At 43.3% G+C, this 20,894-nt stretch overlaps 3 protein-coding genes and 1 pseudogene across 5 annotated transcripts in view; 1 reads left to right on the forward strand and 3 right to left on the reverse strand.

Annotated features, from left to right (window-relative positions):
• Positions 1–682: 682 nt before the first annotated feature.
• On the reverse strand, positions 683–10,009 carry LOC311359368 (targeting protein for Xklp2-like). 2 transcript variants are annotated; one of them, XM_084479374.1, is made up of 17 exons: positions 9,924–10,009; positions 9,578–9,696; positions 9,036–9,104; positions 8,237–8,357; positions 7,471–7,572; positions 7,102–7,188; positions 6,574–6,683; positions 6,161–6,306; positions 5,631–5,808; positions 5,181–5,319; positions 4,689–4,908; positions 4,147–4,242; positions 3,791–3,964; positions 3,314–3,460; positions 3,095–3,206; positions 2,565–2,731; positions 683–1,792 (listed from the first exon to the last, which is right to left on the reverse strand). In XM_084479374.1, the coding sequence occupies exons 2-17, from the start codon at positions 9,681–9,683 to the stop codon at positions 1,682–1,684; spliced, it is 2,085 nt and encodes a 694-aa protein (XP_084335500.1). In that variant the 5' UTR covers positions 9,684–9,696; positions 9,924–10,009; the 3' UTR covers positions 683–1,681. The 2 variants fall into 2 exon arrangements, with proteins under 2 accessions (XP_084335500.1, XP_084335499.1); XM_084479373.1 differs by having other exon boundaries at positions 686–1,792; positions 2,565–2,752.
• Positions 10,010–13,480: 3,471 nt separating this feature from the next.
• LOC311359273 (tumor necrosis factor receptor superfamily member 14-like) lies at positions 13,481–17,220 on the forward strand. The gene is made up of 6 exons (XM_084479264.1): positions 13,481–13,609; positions 14,105–14,182; positions 14,605–14,730; positions 16,016–16,174; positions 16,269–16,353; positions 16,612–17,220. Exons 1-6 carry the CDS (start codon positions 13,564–13,566, stop codon positions 16,733–16,735), a joined length of 618 nt encoding a protein of 205 aa, XP_084335390.1. The 5' UTR covers positions 13,481–13,563; the 3' UTR covers positions 16,736–17,220.
• Positions 17,221–17,904: 684 nt separating this feature from the next.
• On the reverse strand, positions 17,905–18,012 carry LOC311360298 (U5 spliceosomal RNA; annotated as a pseudogene). The gene has a single exon.
• A 641-nt stretch (positions 18,013–18,653) lies between these two features.
• Positions 18,654–20,894, reverse strand: part of slc38a5b (solute carrier family 38 member 5b) — a 20,005-nt gene continuing 17,764 nt past the window's right edge. The window contains exon 16 of the mRNA XM_084479447.1: positions 18,654–20,778. Coding sequence (XP_084335573.1) covers positions 20,674–20,778 — 105 coding nt within the window. The 3' untranslated portion in view covers positions 18,654–20,673. The remainder of the gene's footprint in view (positions 20,779–20,894) is intronic.

Genomic DNA, 20,894 nt, shown 5'->3' on the forward strand with positions numbered 1-20,894 from the left:
TTAAAGTGCAAAATAAATTGATTAAAGAGTAGTATCACAAGCTGCGATTTGTATCATCTTCTCCTTAGATGGAACAATATGGGGAGGGGCTTTTACTTTTATCGCTTGAGCAGCGATCCCAACAGCACGCCGAGGACGTGAAGAGCATTACGTCATTGGGAGACGTGAGAAGAGGCTCTGGCTGTACTGTGGAAAGAAAGGCTTTGATGCATACGTTAAGAGCTACATTTATTAAGCAGTATCCAATATGCACTTGGATACAAATGTTCCCCACGTATTCCCTAAATTAAATGTGTAACTGATATAAATGGCGGACATTTGATAGTCTTCTTCATATCTTTACTCATTGAATTTAACATAGATGTAGTATAATTGATATGAGCAATAACCTTATTAAATAAATTGTGATTGTACAAGCCTACGAATTAGATGGCTATTACCACTAGTTGAAATGGGCACAGCACCACTTATCGTACCGGGGTATGACATGCTTCGGCCAATGAATCGGTTTACTCACCGCCATGTATACTCGGACAATTGCAGTTGTCCAATTGCAGAGCATAGTCGAACTATGCCTTTAATCGGATTATGCTTAATCCGATACGTACTGTGGTCGGTGCGTTGCGTGAATGTGGTACCATATTCAGCCCTTACTTCCCCCAAACAACTAGGACTAATCGAAACACGATCTAAAAGGAGAGCATTCTAACCAATCAGAGGTGAGAATCCCAGACTAATCCCAGATTATCGCTTCCCGTCTCGTCTTTGTGATGGTGTTAGCTCAATTCTTTAACAAACGAGCTTAAAAACTAATTTTACATTGTATTGCACGCACATTAAGACCTTGCAATGCATATATTGGTGACCGTAATAAAGAAGCAATGTAATTAAGTGTGTAAGAGCATTTAAAAGCGATATTAAAAATGGTACAAGTAAAGAAAATCTCTTTATGGGCGCAGCCATTTGTTTTCCCTCACTGAACACATGTCCAAACCTCTTAGGTCTATGGTCGAAACAGCCATAAACATTTCCAGAATGAAAACACCACTTGGTTTAGAACTAGTTTTAAATGACAAACTAGTAAGGCAATAATTGAAAGTAACAAAGTAAAATTGTCACATTGATTGAAATGGAGCATGTAAGCGAGTAAGGAGGGAGATGTGAATTAATCTTGACATTAAATTAAAAGCTGCATGTTCTCTCATTAGAAAATATCTGAACAAGGACCTGCCAGACCATACCATTTAACATTACTGACAATTGGAAGAATTTAGAAAGCAGTAATCGTCCATCTTCAGTTGAAATAGTGACCCAAAATCCATAACTGACAAATGAGTACTCGCTACGATAGCTAAACTATTCCAAACTTCAGTAATGGTAACAATTAGAAAACACATGGACATTAAAACAAGACACTGGCATGAGTGTCTTGTTTTCTGTTGTAAATATCTCATTTATTAAAGTTTTTTTTGTTTGCCACCATCCCAAGGATGAGCATCTGGATGAAGTATACAACAAAAAGGACGGTAGTGCATGAGCACTACCGTGAAGTTAAACATTTAGCAGGTTTACTACAAAAGACAACTTTAGACAGGATAAAAAAAAGGTTACATCACATGGAGCCAATGATAAAAGAACTGTACACATTCCTGTAGCCAAGAGGGAACGGTCAAGGCCAACCCTACAAGTGGAAACGGTCAGAGAAGTTTGGAGACTGTGGCACCGTGAGTGCAGTGGAGCACTTCTTCACCTCCACCGGTTTGTATTTCCTGACCGGCTGAGCCTTGTGCACCTGGACACGCAGAGGGGGGGGGGGGGGGGAGGAGTTAGGAAAACTACAGAATCAAAACGGTTCAAAGCCTTGTGTCACGTTGCAATATACAATCCAAGGCTGGGTGGTAGTTTGAAGGTGTAGACAATTCTGGTTATTGGCAAGATAAACTAGAAAAGAAACAAAAAAACTAAAAACATGCATCAGCATTTATGTTCAAAGCCCCATCGGACTGGAATAATCTTCCTCCAAACATACGATCACTGACATCTTCTCATAGTTTTAAAAATGCCCTGTCTTCTTATTTTGAGTTAAACTGCACGTGTTTCAGATAATGTTATATCAACTTTTTTTTGTCTGTAACACGGCAATTTCAATTTACAATAATATTGTTACTTCTTTCAGTTTTACTAGGCTAATGTTATGGCCAACTTGTGGCCATTGAGAGGTTGTGTTCACTCTTGTACTCATTTCTTATGTTTGTGTTGATGCCTGTTGTCTTTGTTGTTGTATGTCTGTAAATTGTTGAGTGTTTTTGTTTTGTAATGTACTTTTAGGACCCCCTAGAAAACCAGAGGATTCCTCTCAAGGGGTTTATCCTACCCAATAACATTTCTGAATGAATGAATCAGTTCAACTATCGACGGTCACATGCCTGAGACCAAGTGGCCAAACACACAGGGCATCCAGAGCATCCACTACAAGCATGTTTGCACATTAACCCTCATCACTCGAGTCACAAACGGCCACCGTTCCATCCCCACCGCGTCTCCTCGTCAACGCTCCTCGTTACCTGCTCGTGGCGCATCCTGGCCACCTCCTCCACGACACGGGCCTCCTCCAGCCGCCGCTGCTCCTCCTCCATGCGGGCCCGCTGCGCCTCCTTCTCCATGGCCGCACGCTCAAACTCCTGGCGCTCCACGGCGCGGCGCTCCGTGGACAGCTGGAAGGCCTCTGGAACTGCGCAATGGTTAGTGGTGTCTACAGGAGAGGGGTGGGTGGGGGATGGGGGGGGGAGGGTAGAGGGCAAAGCGATGAGGGGGGAGAATGAGTTAGGAGGGCGGGGGGGGGGGGATGTTTGTGGGGAAGTAGGGAATTGTCAAAGACTAAACCGCTTTACGAGACACCAAAGGGAATCCTTTGGGGGGGGGGGAGACACTGCCTGGTTTGAACTAAACTAGTGCTGCTGCCCACCAAAGGAAAAAATGGTTCTTGTGTTGAAGCAAGTCTCGGTTAGGCTGAACTTTTTTTTTCTAGTACATTTGTGATGGCTCATCATCGATGGCTCAACACATGACCCCAGCCACTCTGATGCCAACTTACCCGCAGCGCTGCGGTTCTCCTTCTTGGGCTGGAAGGGTTCCTTGTGTGTCACAGTGTTGGGCCGGGCCTTGAAGGTGGTGGCCTCCACCTGCCGCTTCTGCTCCTCCTTCACCTGAAGAACAAGAACCCGCCAGAGTTAAAGATGGACCAGTTCACCAAGAGCACTCCTCCCCTGAACCATTGAGTTGTCGAGCATTTGTTTTTTTACAGGCCACCCACCATTTTGTCCCAGCGGTCCGTCTTCACCCCCCCCCTCTCGTCCACCCTCAGCTTGAAGGGCTCGGGCTTGGTGGAAAGCAGCACCTTCCTCTCAGGGAGGTTCACCTCGTGGAAGTCAGGCAGGGGCTGGGCCTTGAACTTTGGTACCTGGAGGATCCAGGAGTAAGACCATTCATTAAACCAAAAGGTGAAGATTCAAAAAACGGTACGCAAACTTATGTCTGTATTGTTGCAAGAAAAGCATTGTGTAAATAAAGCTTGAATTTGACCACCCGCTCATTAACCAATTCTCAAGCCTCCAAAAAGGTTATATTTGGGATATAGGGAATATTAAATTAACACATAGATTACCATCTCCCCAGGTGACATTAGTATTGCAACAATGATCTGCAGCATGAACATAGTGCTTCCATTTCACCAACGGCATCACTAGGAGCACCGTCTCTTGAAAGGAGCAGAACGCTGGAGGAATCCTACCTCCTCATTCCTCATCTGCTCCAACTTCTTCTCCCTCAGCACCCTGCTCTCCCGCTCACGCTCCTCGAAGGAGAAGGGACAAGACTCCACCTGGCTCTTTTCAGGCAAACGTGGCTGGAAGGGCAGGCCGAAGTGGGGCACAGGATGGGCTCTGATGGGAGATGGGGGCTTCACCTGGAGAGGGAAGAGATGAGAGGGGAAAGAGGGAGGTAGAAAAAAGATTGAGGGAGAAGAGTGGGAGGCAGACAGATCCTTGATTAACAGAAGCCAGTGGCGCAGAGATATTCAAACAACTCCAATGTAAAAAATAAAACGAAGACGATGAAGCAGAACAAGGTTGGTTTTGCACACTGCACCTCCTCTACTTTGTGTTCCAAGCGGACCCTCTTCCTCAGGGCGAAGGCCGGGGACTCTGGGACTGTGGGATGGGCCACCTTCTTATCTGGGACTCCCTGCGGAGCACAGAATAATGACGTCATTGGATAACAGGGGTTTGAAACATTGTCCACAACTAAAATGTTTGGATTTATGAGATTTACACACTGCGTTTGTGAGCCAAAACATGGCCTTTGAGCTAAAACAAAATAATGACTGGGCTCATGATGATCTAAGGTCTTAACGGCAGCAAGTTTAGATCCAAGCATCAACATAAAAAAAAAAAAAAAAAAAAATCACCCTTTACTACATACAGCTCAGAAAGCCCTTTTGAAGTCATGCGTACCAAATGCAAATTTAACATGTATAAAAATGACACCAATCTGAATAAAGTCATGGTTGGCCAACACACGGTCCGGCTGCATCTTGTTCAGCACGACACTGGTCATCCACCAATCTGGTCCTCCCGTGACTGGTCACCCATGACGACCGGTATTAAAACGCTACCCCGATGAGCACTCACCACCACCTCCCCCAGGATCCGGGTGGGCAGCGGGCGGGGGTGGAAGACGAGGGGCTTCTCCTCCTCCTCTGGCTTGCGGGCCGCCTGCCGCTGCTGCAGCCGTTGCTCCACCTGCAGCTCGAAGCCCTGGGTCTGCGTGGGCTCCTTGGCCGCCGGCTTCTTGGGGTTCAGCGCGCCCTCCAGGATCTTCCTGTTCAGCTCCAGGGCCTTGAACTTGAACCTGGGGGAGTGGAAGGAATTCTGCCATTAGATTTTTCACCCGTGCTGCCAAGGTCCCTACATGAACGCCCTAGAGGAGAGAGAGCTACTACACATCGATAGTCAAGTGCATTCCCACTACTCCAGATTATAGTGGAACAGTCACCATCTTGCCCTTCCTACACCTCAAGCCGGCGTTTCCTGCCCCTCAAACGCATCTCCCAAGTGAAAGGAATACAAAAAAAACAATTGCTAGCTAGAAAGAGCGGATGGTGTTTCGCGCCGAGGACGTACTTCTGCATCTTCTCGGCCTCTTCTGCCTCCAGCTCCGTGTGGCTCTTCATCAGGGTGGGCCGGCTGCGCTGGCGGGTCATGAGCTGGGGGGTGTGGGGCTGGGTGATCTTCAGATGCTCCCCCTTCACTGGGGACGGACCTGGGAGGCACCGGACAAGACAACCACAACTATTAGCCCCACTACCAGGACAAACCTGTGTGTGTGTGTGTGTGTGTGTGTGTGTGTGTGTGTGTGTGTGTGTGTGTGTGTGTGTGTGTGTGTGTGTGTGTGTGTGTGTGTGTGTGTGTGTGTGTGTGTGTGTGTGTGACTTTATGTAGTGGACTGTTTTTGTCCAAACTAACCCAACGTACGGTGAGGCTGAGGTCAAAGCGTACAATGAATATTGTATTTAATACATTCCCTCAAACGGGGGGATCATCAACCCACGCGTAACATTGATCCACACTCACCTCTCCCTTGCATCCGGCGGCTGCGCAGGTGGTAGCGATCTGGGGTGCGTCTTTGGAAGGCGGCGATCTGCTCGGCGATGGGGACATAGTGGCTGGTGGTGGCGTCCTCCGCCTTGCGCTTGCTGCCCTTGGAGAGGTTGAAGGGCCTGGGCACCGTGGCCCCCTTCGGTCCCTTAGACTGTCATCACATCAACAGCTTATGCTGAGTCCCATCGTCAAAACAGCTCAAAGTGGTTCTCCAAAGACTCCACAGGTTGAAGACAATGAATGGACAAGGGTGCACTACTACTACTACTACTACTACTATTACGCAAGTTGATTAAGTTTGCGTCGACCAATCAAAGGGGTGCTTTGTGAAATCAGCATACACGCAACAATCTGAATAGCCGTATTTTCTAAACACACTTCAAAATACTCCATAATTGAATCATGCAGTGATAAAAAAATAAAACTAAAATATCCAACTTTCTTAACAAGCTGTAACAATGGTGTTCAGGCCCTAGCACCAAAGGAACACCCACGGCTCTTACCGGAGAGGACGGGTGTTTTCGGAGCTGGGCCTGGAAGTTGACCTGTTCACTGGCGGTGCTAGTGCTGCCCTTGACACGCGAGTCAGTCGAGAAGTGGAACTCCTGGGGAATGGTGGTGGACAGCACCAGCCTCTTTGGTAGGTGATCTGAAGGAGTATTACAACGAGAGGTCATGCCACACGCCAAATGAGGCTCACTATATTGAACAAAGGATATTCAGGCTAGTCATTTCAAAATCATAATATCAAGATTGTGTACCATTCTCCCATGGATTATCGTACATTTTTCATTTAATTAAATTTTTACATCTCAGCCCAGCCCTTATTTCTGCAATCACAACGCCACATGGGGCAGAGGGATCCATCCCAAATCACAGTGGTTTTAGCCCCACGGTCAGTCACCGGGTCGCCTACCGCCAGCGAGCGCTGCCTTGTAGCTGGCCTCGTTCTGGCGTCGGTGCTCCGCCACCGCACTCTGCAGGGTCTTGATGCGCTCCATCTCTAGGGCCTCGGTGCTGTTGGGCCTTCAGGGGGAACAGAGCAGAGGTCAAAACCCTGCAGCGGACCCAACCCCTCTGGCGGTCAAGGAACATCGCAATTTACACCATTTCAGCAGACATTCTGTGTCTATTGACCACACACCGTTGTGGCGTGTTTAGTGACTGGTTTAAGCAGCTTCAGCCCGAGTCAAGTCTGATGGTGAGGCAGCACACCTGTGGTGCATTTGGGCACGCACACATCAAGCTGACTGATCTTCCTGTACCATGTCGCAACATGACGCAAAGACACGTCTGCTACCACAACCATTTATAGAGAACGTTAAGTTACGTCCCATCGGGAACCATCCTGTGAGCCAGAACCAACAGGGGCAGCCACACCGAACATGGCACGCGGTCAACACCGAAGGTGACATACTGGGAGTCACATTGAAGGCTGACTCACAGTGGGCTGCTGGTGGCTGCCGTTGGCGACCGGCAGCTTCTCCGGAGGTTACCGCTGGGCCCACGAGCAGGGCGGCCCGCAGAGCTCCTGGAGGAGGAAGCAAAACAGACGTGAATGCAATTGAACACGGCATGACACGACATGTCACAAATTGGAAATGGAACTTTAACAATGAATATCGAGCTAATGTAACGACCGTTATTGTAACGATTGCCTTTTAGTCATAAATAGTTGAGTCATGTGTATGCTTTGAGATTTAAGCGACAATGTGAACTAATGGAAATAAAAAGTATTCTGAAGCAAAAATGACCCTACCCTAGTACGAGTCATGCATTCGCCTGACAAAGTATGCATTTTAAAACTACCCACGTTTTTTGTTTTTTCACAGGGGGAACGACCACAGCGCTGGTCGACGCCACTGGAGCACTGGTGGTTTTAGCTGGAGCGCTGGCCTCTTTCCTCTTAGACACCCTTCATGGGGAGAGGAGAGAACCAAACATTACTGGACAACCTCATGGATAAGATGATAAAAACAGATCTTACTGTAGTTTGTAGGGTAGAATGATGTTTGTGTGGTCCAGTGGAGCACAACATTCTATACTGAAGGGGTAAATGCATATAGTCTCGCAGGCTTTAATAGTCAGCCTGATTCATTGTCAACATCCAAAGCTCACTTCCATGTTGCTCACTTATGTTGTGGCGTTGGCAATAATGTTGTGGCATTGGCAATAGTGTTGTCAAGTCTGGCTGTAATGTGAATAACTCCTGACACTTTGGCCACAAGAATGCACAGAAAACGGTTTTGATCAACCACGTCCACCAGATTGAAGCCATTTACATCTCTGCTGGCTAACCTGTTAAGGGCTGATTATGGTTCCACGTTGACACAATGCAATGACCCCGCAGACGCTTATTTGTGAGTTTTAGTGAGAGACACAGCCCTTGCTGCCGTTGCTGCCGAGTCGCGTCGACGGAAGGTTACAATTTTTTGGGAGGCGCACGTCAGGCCCTTGCAGTGGACACAAGGAGGGTCCGCAAAGACCTAAGGGGTCTGTCACCCCCATTGCGTTGCGTAAACGTGGGACCATAATCAGCCCTTTACTTTATACAAACAGAACCACAACAAACAACAAACCTGCGTGGCTGAGCAGAGGGGTTGGTCCGGGCGGGCACGCGGGCTGCGTTACGATTGGGAGCTTGTGTTTGCCCCCAGGAGGTGACTATGTTAGACGGAGGTGCGGCGTCGGTGCTGGGTTCTAAACCAGGAAAACATCCAGACATTAGTTGGAGAGAAGGCATGTGTAGAGCACGCTATTTCCATAGCAGGTGGAGTTACATCAAGGGTAAAATGGATGGTCACATCTCAATAAGAAACCTCCATTACAAGTCTTTAACAAAGCAAACAAGAGAACAATGGCTATGGAAGCACATCAGCACAAAGAACTTCCAAGAAGTGTTGACATGTTAAGTCAGGTCTCATTTTGCCGCGTTAACCAGCACAACCGGAAAATTCACATCAATGTGTAAATTCTGTTGCGTTAACACGTCTGATTAATTTGGTTGTATTAACAGATGTTCCGATGCCATTTCTCCTTCCCGATACCTGACCTTGAGTATCGGCCGATATAGCGGGTACGATTTCTTATTGGGATTTATATTATTTAACTGAACAGCTATGTCCTACCAACCCTGTATGGATTTGATAGGATTGCCATCATTGTTTTATGGCATGGCTCAGTTAAAACCCTTTGAAAAACTACAAATACATATAGCATTGCGACTACTAATAGCACTAGTTATTATTGCAGGGTCCTCTTGATGGCATGAATGTACTGATTGTACTGATCACGACGACGACTTGGTTGGGGATCACGACGTACCTGGGTCTACCTCCGCTTTCACATAGGGGCAGACAATGGCTTTAGGAAGGTTACCTTTAATGGCTCCACCGAAGGGCAGATCGCTGCTGACTGGAGAGTCCAGCTGTCCATCAGCCCGTTTTTCTAGAGTCAGAAATTAGGATTGATAAGCGATGGTTTCACCAATAAATTGCAGATAAAAATTCTAATTCAGCTGTGCATGAACCAACACAGAACACAATACTTTGTTCAAACAAAGTGTGGGAGATTCAAAAACAACAAAAAAGAAAAGTGACCAAAGGAATTTCTGAAATGTAGGAAGTGGGTGGGAGACATGAGACTCCCATTAAGAGGCGATGGATGCTTTTTGACACAATTTGTGAGGACAGCTTGTGCAACTATCCAATGTAACGTTTGGCATCGAGTTAAAGTTGAACCAAACAAGACGTGAAACACACGACACAAAACACGAAAAACCCTTCTCTGCGCGGCCTCCACAACACTACACAACCCCGGGTGGCTGCTTTGAAGACACTAAAGTGAATAAAGCGGACTCAGCGAACCAGTGGCTGCTTTGAAGACCACTGAAGTTAAATAAGTGAATAAAGGTGACTCACGGAACCAGTGGTCGGCGGTGTCCGCCCGGTCCAGCTCCTTGAGGTCCGCGACGTACGACGGGGCGTCGAACTCCCAGCTGGTCTCCGTCGGGTCGTTCTGGTCCATGTTCCGCGTTCACCTATGTGGAGCACGACGCTGATTGAGTTGGATACATGCTTTGGACATAATGTTTAACACCGTTCCAATACAACTCTTTGTAGCCAACCGATGCTTTTCGCTTGCTGTATTAGCTTTAGATAAAAGGCAATATCTTGGACCTTCTCTAAACTAGTGATTTTAGAAAGCACTACTGAAATGAGCCCCCAACGAAAACATTTCGAATCAAAAACAACGTTTAAACCTCACCTGAAACGACCAACCCGGAGGAATTGAAGTAACCGATCTGCAGTAGACTTGTCTCAAAATGAGGATATCAACAGTTACGTTCAAATGACCCACCTTTTTAAACCGCCCAATCAGTAACGTCTCGGCGTGGTGCTCTCACTCTATTGGCTGCTTTGAGGCGCAGCAACAGGAAGTATAATGTAACGTCACAGTCCAACGTGAAGACGAGGAGGACGTGACGTCCTCTTTGGACCTTCTCAGTTGGATTCAGATATTTCTTGCGGTAGATCAAAAACATTAAGAATATGCTTATGATTCGTTTATACCTTCCCATTCCATGTTATGTCTTGCACAATGTCAACGTAATATGGAAGCCAATTACTGAAAACAGCCTTGATGAAAAAAATAAATGTATTCACCCTACAAATGATCTAATATTGACACGTTAAAACATGTCAACATGTTTTGTAAAAAGAAAAAAGTTGTGGGAAGAATGTTAAATATCTGATTACAGAGGTAGGCCAATCCACCGAAAAACAAATGTTGTGTGGGTGATCTAGGAAATTATAAAAAGCGTTTGGTTCCTACTTGTAGTGAACTATATGGCACTATGGGCCAGTAACGCAGCAAAAGTGATAAATTCATCCTGGGACATAGACTCTAATAACTGGAGAACTAAAATATTTCTTAATCATAAAATGTGGTTCACTCATGACTCATGGGTGATTGTACAAATCCTTAAACTGTTTGAAAATGAAAAGAGTTCAGGGCAGGACACAATGTGGGGAACATCTGGCTCCAGCTGTGATCTCTGTGGAGCCTCTGCTCTTCCTCCACCCTGCTCCTCCTCCCCTGAACCTGATAGAGGTCAGTGTTGGAACTCTATTGTGTGCTAACGTCTGTTTAAAACATGCACCGTATAAGGAAGCTCTCTCTCTCTTCCACTTTCTTCAACATCTTCTCTCTCTGTCTTTGTCTCCGCCTGTCACCATCTCTCCTTATCTCCATCCATCGTCTCCTCTCCAACCTGAAATAAAGATGAACAACACGGACCTGGCCACCGACACAACGCTTATTTATGTGTGCTGCTGTACAATAATTAAAGGCATATTGTGCTTTGTTAGAACACAAGGTTGCATCACTAGCCTGAAAAAAGCCTCTGGCTCCCTGGAAAAACAATTCCATAAATTAAGATCTTGTGGTTTTCATACACAAGAACGACAAATATTGCATTGATAATAAAACACAAGAAATGTAATATGTTGCAGATCCAGGTCGGTAAAACATAAAATTGGTACAACGTGCATTCTTGCATTGTTTTTGAGTGTGTTAAACTATATGTGTCCTGTCGGTACGTTTTGCCCATGGTGTTTGTTGCATATTTTAGAAACGGCCATGTTTGGCTCATTAATGTCATTTCATCAATCAACACCTGTGCATATAAATGCTAAATAGGCCCGGGGAATCAGGTCGGTTCGTTCACGTTAAATAGTTGTTCGTTCTAACTGATTCGTTCGTGAACGAGCCATCATGACGTTGCCTACAATTCAGGGACTGCAGATGGAAAGGGGTCATCCCTATGTTCCCCGGGTCCTATGTTCCCCGCTTTGTATGTGACCGGGGAGCGAATGTGTTTTTCGTAGGTGGAATCCGGAAGAATCATGAATATTAGGTTACGGTTATGGTTAGGGTTAGGGTGAGGGTGAGGGTTACGGTTATGGTTAGGGTTAGGTTTAGGGTTAGGAGTCTATAAATGATAAGATTCAAAAGGACATTCATATACTTAAACAGTGGGGAGTTGATTGGGGTTTTAAATTTTCTGTTTCAAAATCACAGGTTGTATATTTTACTAGGAAAACAACAAAATTATGCTCTATAATCAGCAACTTGTCAGAAGTGAAAATTTTAAGTACTTGGGAATATGGTTGGATGGCAAACTCACATGGAAATATCATATTGATTATATTGAAACAAAGTGTAAAAAGGTAACTAATCTTATGAGAATGGTTACAGGGCATAGCTGGGGAGCAGACAGGCAGTCATTGATTTACATATATAAAGCATTGATGAGTTCAACAATTGATTATGGTCGTATAGTGTACAGCTTAGCATGTAAGACATCCCTCAAAAAAAATTGAAAGAATGCAGTATAAGGCGTTGAGGCTTGCCTTAGGTGCTTTTAAAACAACTCTTACAAGCGCTCTATTTGTAGAATCTAAGGAAACCCCAATTCATTTAAGGTATGAGCAATTGTCTTTAACATATTGGGTTAGACTAAAAGGAAGTGTTAACAACCCATCTATTTCAGTGCTTAGTGATTGTTGGGAATATTCTAAAAAGGCCAATGGATTTGGCTGGAATATTGACAATTTAGTGAATGAGTATGGATTGACAGAATTAAAGTATGGTCCAGCATTAGCTTTAAGTTATATTCCTCCATGGCTGCTCCCTGATCCAGAGGTAAACATTGATTTATTAACAGAAAAGAGAGCATCTCACCAAGCAAAGTTTTACTAATGCCTGTTTAAGTTATTTAAATACTTCATACTGGATATCTGAAAATATTTACAGATGGTTCTAAAGATCCCAAAGGGCAATGAGGTATTGGTATATATATTCCAGAATTTGAAATAAGATATGGATATAGAGTGAGTGACTTTTTATCAGTATACTCAATAGAGATGACTGCAATAATAACTGCTCTTAGATGGGTTGTAGATACTAAACCTCTGATTCTATGGCAGTACTACACAGTTTTATAACAGATAATTCAATACATGAAGATTTGGTAAGAGGTAAGCCTTGGATTAGTTACTCAGTTCTGTTGGATTCCAGCCCACTATGGAATCTATGGCAATGAAACTGCTGATAAATTAGCTTAAAAAAAAAGCACTGGAATTAGACCAAGCCGATATTCACATCCCATTGGGCAAAAGTAATGCTAAATCATTAATTAAATCAGAGGTTATGTCATGGTGGAAAGATGAATGGGAGTCAGAGAGCTCAGCCAGATTCTACCATAGGAACCAGAGCAGTGTTGGAGGGAGAATAATCACCTCAAAGGGGCTAAACAGACATGAGGAAGTAGTAATAACAAGGTTGAGATTGGGTCATACTGGACTTAATTCCACTCTAGCAATAATAGGTAAAGGTAAAGGTGTATGCTCTGAGTGCAATGTTGTAGAGGATGTAAATCATGTTTTATTTAAATCTAAGAAATTTGACCAGCACAGGCAGAAATGGAAAGAACTGGATGAAGAAAGTGACATTCACAATATTTTACAGGAGCAAAGTATGGAGGGACAAAGAAGCAGGTATTTAGTTATGTATCTTAATTATACTGAACTAATTAGAATAATCTAACCTTAAATATATATTTATTTACTTATTTTTTATTTTATTTTATTTTATTTTGTTAGTTTGTCTTGTTTTGTTTGTTTGTATGTTTTTTCTATGAATTTATTTTTATGATTTAAAGTATAATTTGCCAACGTCCTTATTACACACTCCTGTGTAGTAGTCCAGTAGGTGGCGGTATATTCCATTAAAAAGATGAAGAAGAAGCTTTCAGCTAATTAGCTTTTAGCTAATAATTACGTGGTCCCTGTCTTAAATAAACCAATAAACAACAAACAATTGTTAAAAAGGCCCAAAACACATAATGCGAATAATATGCGCCGTTCTGACAGTGAAGTGCGTCTTTCTGGGTAAGTGCACGAAACCGAACGACAGCATAACGACAGCATAACGACTCCTTGTGCTCGGAAGTGAAAATGATAGTGATGAAGAAATGATGAATGATAAAGATAATGGCAGAAATGTAAACAATGGCAAGGTAACCAGACGTCCGTCCGTCCGTCCGTCCGTCCCCCCCCCCCCCCCCCCCCCCGGACCTGACATCCCCGCCCCCCTGTTTCATTTGTCTTCACCATGTCTTCCTTAGTAAGGATGTTAAAGTAATCCCCAATAACCATGTAGCCTATTACTCCATAGGCAGATATATGAAAATCATTTAAAAAAAAACCTAACCCTAACCCTCGAATCAAATAGTTAAGAAAATGCGAAAGTGTAAATTACGTTAATAAATCAACACCATTTCTAAAGTTTTCATATCTGCAAACACATACGCTAATTCCAATATATCTGTGATAGGCCAATGTCGGGCTCTAATCTATCTATCTATATATATATTCATATTCCAGTACTCACTACTGCAGAAGAAAGCTGCCGCTCTATGGAATATGAAGTCAGTGGGATATGTTGTCCAATGTGCGATAAAGGTAAATATGTATGTATGTATGTGGATTTCAGACGAAGATCCAATTTAACGAATGGACCACATATTAATAAAAAGTAACAGTTGAGAACGAAATTCCTGTTAGCGTTTAACCATTGCCTTGGACCGCCTATCAACTAGCTTAACGATGATTGATAAGAAATATTAACTGCATGGCACAATAGATTAGTAATGCTTTTTTATTACACAGTTGATTCCTCTTACTGCTCAAATGGCTTTGAGTTCTGTAGCATTAATATAATTTCAACCTGTGATTCCCAACAAGGGGTAGGCCTACTTGTGCAGTTACATTTTTCAAACCTACAAAACCCAAATGATGCTGTAAATTAAACAGTACATAAGAAACAGATTATATAAGTGCGGGTCTCCAGTGGCTGGTCCAGTGAGTGTTGTCCTGCTCTACAGGAAGTGTTGTGAAGCAAAACTGCACCAGTGACTCGAGTACAAGCTGCACACCGTGTGAGAGAGGCACGTACATGGACGTATCCAGTGGACTGAGCCGGTGTTACAGCTGTCGAACCTGTAAAGCAGGTAGTGAACAATGTTAAGCTAAGTGACATCAAAGATTCTGTGTTTGTGTGGTTGATGGTCTGGCGTGAGATTCTACCTCACCCTGGAGGTCAGAGTGAGATTTATGCTGGGTTATCATGAAAACCATTTCGATCTTCTATTTTTAATTCTGTTTCACTGACAGCTTTAAGGAGTTTCAGAGTGTGGAATTATCTTGTAAATTAGGATTACTACATCTAGTTTTTCATTTGTCTTCATCATGTCTTCCTTATGTAGAAATGCAGTCACACCATACACTTTAAAAAGCCATTGCACTTCTACATTGCTTTGTACGGTAATGCGCTTTATGCGCCACTAGGATGCATTCCATGGTGCATTCAACTGTGCCTTGTAAACTCAGAACTATGTACTGGAACGGCCACGATTGCAATGCATGCAATATGGATGCATTGTTACCTCGCATTTTTCTATTTTTAGATGTTAACGTTATCCCCAATATACAAGCATTACTATATAGGCAGATATTAAATGTCACTTAGGTGGAGTGTGGCAGCCACCTAGGTGGCGTGTACAAATTTATATTGTTACACTGGCGCCCAATGTGGGGCCTATCCCAACCACTAAGGACACAGAAAGCTGTCGCAAGGCCGCACTGGGTCACAAGAAGCGCGACATCTGTCACCTCCCTGCACCAGCCCTTTGCCCAACAGCGCCATGGAGTATGAGGTAGGTAGCACAGCAACCGCCACAGGCTACCAAGGTGCTACCACTGCAGCCCAGCTTTCACGCCTCCACAAGCCCAAGTAGGCTTTGGCTGGTTGGGGGTCGGTAAAAGGAGGAGCAGGGTAAAAGTCACCTAGGTGGAGTGTGGCATGCGGTTTGCTACAGTAAGATTTAAGAGCTGTTATTGGAGTTATATTTAAGCATATCCATTGGTCAGCTATTGGAGAGATAAATGCACTGTGTGCCTTCCGCAGTACAAGACAATATAGATTTGAAATTGTTGTTAAGGTTCAAAATCTGGTTCACTTCTCTTTTCTGCTCTTCACAACTCTCAAATCTTACCTACAGTGCTATGCTGTGGCTATAAAAGGGGTTTTATATACCCCACAAAAATGCATGTGGATTATGTGATGTTCGGAAAATGGTATTTGATATACCCCACAATTGCGGCCAAACTAAATGCCTATGATTTAGGAAATAAAAAAATTCTTTAGCTAAATGTGTTGAATAAAAGAGGGACTGTAAATGTAAACATGACTGTAACTGTATTGAAAAGTTTACTTGTTTGATCTGTGCTGAGCAGAACAAGGTCTGGTAGCAGAACGGGAGTGTACCAGAGAACAGGACTCAGCCTGCACGGTGTTGGATGGCTTCTACTGCCTGAAGCCCACTCAGGAATCAGGCTGCACTCTGGCTCAGAAACACACTCAGTGTAATGTTGGCCAGATGCCTAAATTACCTGGTAAGGGAAATACTCTGGTAGTAATAATTACATCACTGAGTATTTGATTTGATTGTAAATGCTTGCATGTTGTATTTCCAACGTGTTTTTGTAGGAACCAGGGGCACTGACACGGTCTGTGAGGACTGCAAGACTGGGTATTATTCTACAGCTGGTATTAAATGTACAGAATGGAAAAGGTGGGTTATCTCATTGCTCATTTAGTGGCAGGTTATTGTATGAATTCAAGGTATTTTATTTACTTTACTATATTTACTATAACATTACTACATTACTACAACACCAGGCCTATTAAAGAGACAGATCTAAAAAAGAAAAGACTACATGAAAAGGTAGCCACGATACTGGCTAAGCAACAGTAGGCCATGGAAAGAGAAATTAAATGAAAGAGAGACCTGTGTTCACCTGGCTACTTTCTGCCTTCCCAACCAAAACAGCTGCGGGACTGGAAAGGAGCTGCAAAAGGGAAGCCAAACCAAAGACGCGGTCTGCAACACAGCCCCAAGAAGACATCACTATCTTGTAATATTATCAGTGCTGCTGTTGTTATTGCATGGTTAGTTAAAGGTTAACTTTTGCTTTCTAAAGGCAAAATCACACTCCTGCGTTGCGTTGTGTGTGTGTGGGAGGATCCTCTCAGAGCTTAGCAAGGTACTTCTTCTAAGCTTAGGGCTACTCTAATTATTTGTTTGTGTTAACTCTCAGGCACTCCAGGTACTTCTTCTAAGCTAAGGGCTACTCTAATTATTTGTTTGTGTTAACTCTCAGGCACTCCAGGTACTTCTTCTAAGCTAAGGGCTACTCTAATTATTTGTTTGTGTTAACTCTCAGCTACTCCAGGCACTTCTTCTAAGCTGAGGGCTACTCTAATTATTTGTATGTGTTTACTCTCAAATATATAGTTAACAGTTGTAAACATGTTATGTTCTTCATTAATAGATTAATGAAGAACATGTTATGTTCTTCATTAATATGTAATAAAAACAATAATAATCAATCCTTGTTCCTGTTTTTACAAGGCATAAAATTTAAAAAGATGAACCATGTCTCGAAACCATTTCCCATAGTAGACACAAAGTGTTTTTCGTTTCTTGAGGGCCCCAGTGCCTACTGATGGGCCCCCAGCCTACAAGCGTACATGACTGGTGACTCCATACCCTGCATCACAGCTACTGCTATACAACGCACAGCAAACGCTGGTGACAGCAGAAGGTTGTGTTTAATTAACCTGTTAATCCGCAGCCACGACATGCTACTTTAATGCTAATGCTACATTAGAACCGTTGGCGCATCGAGTAAAATCGCCACCATCTCGATGTCTTCACTTTCAATATATTCCCTTTTTATTATTTACACTTTTTCCCACCGCTATATGCCGCTTGGGTCGTGGCGGCCATGTCGGAATCTGCTGAAGAAATCAAATTCATGTTAGGCATGGTAGTTCCCTGATTAATTAAATGGTTTAATTCAACATGTATGTGCGCTGCTCTAAGCTTTTCCCTTGCCGCGTCTTAAAAGGACCGCACTTCACTTTGAATTAAATAAATGTATTTCGGTATGAAACATTATTTTATGTTCCCTCAATATTTTTCCTCCTCCACTCCTTCAAGGATCTAATGTGGCAAGGTAGGCTAATTCATAGGGTGCTTTTTCAGTACAGCAAGACATAGATAAACAGCAGTGCTCACACCCTTTGGGTCCAGCCTTTTTTTTCTTAAACACAGAAAGAAAGCCCCACCTTGCAGCAGAGCATCGAAAAATTAGGTAAAACTCATATTGTTCCTCTTCACGAAAATCTTTAGTAAAAGATTTATACGATCTGAAGAGAAACATGAGTGCTAACCTAACCAGTTTTCAAATTTCAGCCCTTTGTACAACCTAACACTTTAAGTGACGTTTTTAAATGAGCAGTGGCCCATAGTTTAACTTTTGCAGTAATAATCAGAAGCACTTAGTGTTACTACTACAGATTGCCTTGAAAGATTATTTTTAACACAATAGCTGTGTTCGAAGTCGTTCCCTATTCCCTCACTCATTGACGCTGTGCCAACTTGTAAAAACAAATATATGTGAAACGACACAAATACATATTATTGCGTGGCCTACAATATAAGTACACCGTGTGTAGATAATTAAATGAATTGATTGCATACTATAGAAACACATGAAATCATAAAGAAAAAACGACATTGAACCGTTAGCGCAATGAGCCTTTTGGCAGTACCAAGTAGAGGCACTAGAGGGCACCAATGTGCGTTTTTGTACTGCACAGTACGGCAAGAAACCACATGCCCGTTCTTTTTATACACCCATGATCCCGGTGTTCTGCCAATTTCTGTTCTCCCTGCAAAACAGGTCTGTGAGAGTAGGTCTGTGGAAAGTTACAACAAATTACCAGAGGGATTTCTGGGATAGCGAGGACTAGATGTTCTTTAATTCCACCGTGAACAGAGAAAAGAAGAAAACAATGAAGTCAATATCTTCATGTTACTCACAAATATATTTTATTATGAAAAAAAGCACCATGTCAATATACATATTATGCATGCCTTGCTATAAATCTTAGCAATAGACAATTACGTCAAAATCACTCCTGTTCACAACAGGTATAACCCCTTCATAAAGGGCATCCCCTTTTCATGCGTTTCACCCCTTCACAAAGGGGTTACTCCTTTAATATGAAATTCAACCCCATATAAAGGGTTAACCCTCTTAGATTGGCATTCAGCCCTTCATAAATGATGCAACCTTTTTTTTTTAAATAATTCACTCCGTCATATAGGGTTTACCCCTTGAAAATGGAACTGACCCCTTCATGAAGGGAATCACCCATTCATAAAGGGTTCACCCCTTTATAAAAGGTGTCAGACTTTCATAATGCTATTCACGCCTTCATAAAGGGTTCACCATTTTGTAAAGTGTTCACCCCTTCATAATGTGGTTCCCGGGCTGACCCTGTAACCCTCCATGTGGTGAAGGACCCGGGCATGGTAGAGATTTGAAATTTATTGCTGTAGATGCCCACCTTCTGTCTATTTTTCCTGCTACTTTCCTTTAGCACCTGTGGCTGAATTAGCAGCCTCTACCAGCCAGGTCACGGTTTACATCAAATGAACCTCAGACTAAATGTGTCAACTTGTCTTCAAGCACATGCAAACAAGGCAAATCATGTATAGGAAGCAAAAATCTAAAACTAAACGTTTCTGAAACTAGTTTTGAAGAAACTACAATTCACTGGATTACTTTGTAGAAAATAGTTTGGCACACAATAGTTTAATACTCTTATCATTTTTGGTCATGTGACGTAAACAAATGGGGGACTCAACTGAAAACCCTGATTTGTGATCAAATACTGTGATTATTGACCATTTTAACAATGAAGGGATGGATTATAACTCGGTATGTCCCCAATACCGATCCATACCAGTAAACACAGTGTGTTGTTAGTTGACATCAAAAGTATGATGATATCTTCAATGAGCTAATTAGTTTACCTAATTAAGGACCTGTTTACTCTCAACTGAGCCAGCTCTGAGCATTTTAACACTGTATAACCTTTAATTATCAGAGGTTCACAAGTTGTTTATAATGCTCTGCTTAATCACGATGCACAACAAGTAGAGATGTAGGTTAAAAGTAATTTACTGTTTGATACAGTTTCATACGTCACATATCGGCACTAAACTTGACCTGGGGATTTGAAGGCTTTGGCTGTATGGCCTAACATTTAAATTAACAAGATAAAATCATATTGACATTTAAAATAGAGATAGCTGTTTTCAAGCAATGTTATAGTAGTATATAACAAAAACCATGATGATTTTCTTTTCATTGTTGATATGAAAAATATAGGACCAATAAGCCCCCAATTGAAGTTATTTAAACTTTAAAAAAGTATACTATTTCTCCTTTGGTAACAGTCATAATAATGACCAAATGCAAAATGCAATTTGAACTTAAATTCTTCTTGAGCAAATTCCTCCCTGCAATCGTTTGAATTGTTTTTTAACTGAATCAAACTCTTCTGCATCGGAGATAGCGTCCAACGTGTACACTCTTCCCGCTTCCCTCTGTCCTAACTCTAACCTAGGAAGCCAGCTTGCTTTTTTTTTGGCTTGTCTTTCACCGGCAGCGTGGCCTTGATTCCTTAATACAATGTAGAGGTAGTAACTCATCTTATCCGCAGTGCGCCCGACACCACTGGCCGCCTCCTGGACTCCGTACCGCCTTGCTTCCGTGGCGATAACAAAAATTAAACACGGAGAAAAAAAACAAGTGGGGGGGGGGGGGGGGGGAGGGTCTTACCAAAATATAACAACAAATTGAAACTCCAACGTGGTTAGGGTTAGGGTTAGGGTTACCCCTAACCCTAACCCTAACCCTGGTTAGCCTTCGAGTGGCAGCAGATTGCATCTGGGTGGAGGGCGAGACGGGCGCGACGTGCGTCCGTCCCACTATTGGCCGGTAGTGTCGGACCACTCCCCGTGGGGAGGGGCCGTTTAGTGGCCCCCGCCGCTCCGCTTCTCCCCCGTCATCCAGTCGATCCCGATGAACGTCAGACTCATGGTCATGAAGATGAAGCCCAGCGCTGTGAAGCACGCAGCCTGAGGGAGGCGGGCACAGAGGTTAGGCTTAGGCTGAGGCCAACCCTAACGTCTGTAGGTTAGGGTTAGGCCAACCCTAAAGTCTGTAGGTTAGGCTGAGGCCAACCCTAACGTCT

This window comes from Micromesistius poutassou, assembly GCF_964030765.1.
Source record: "Micromesistius poutassou genome assembly, chromosome: 15".
Lineage (NCBI taxonomy): Eukaryota > Metazoa > Chordata > Actinopteri > Gadiformes > Gadidae > Micromesistius > Micromesistius poutassou.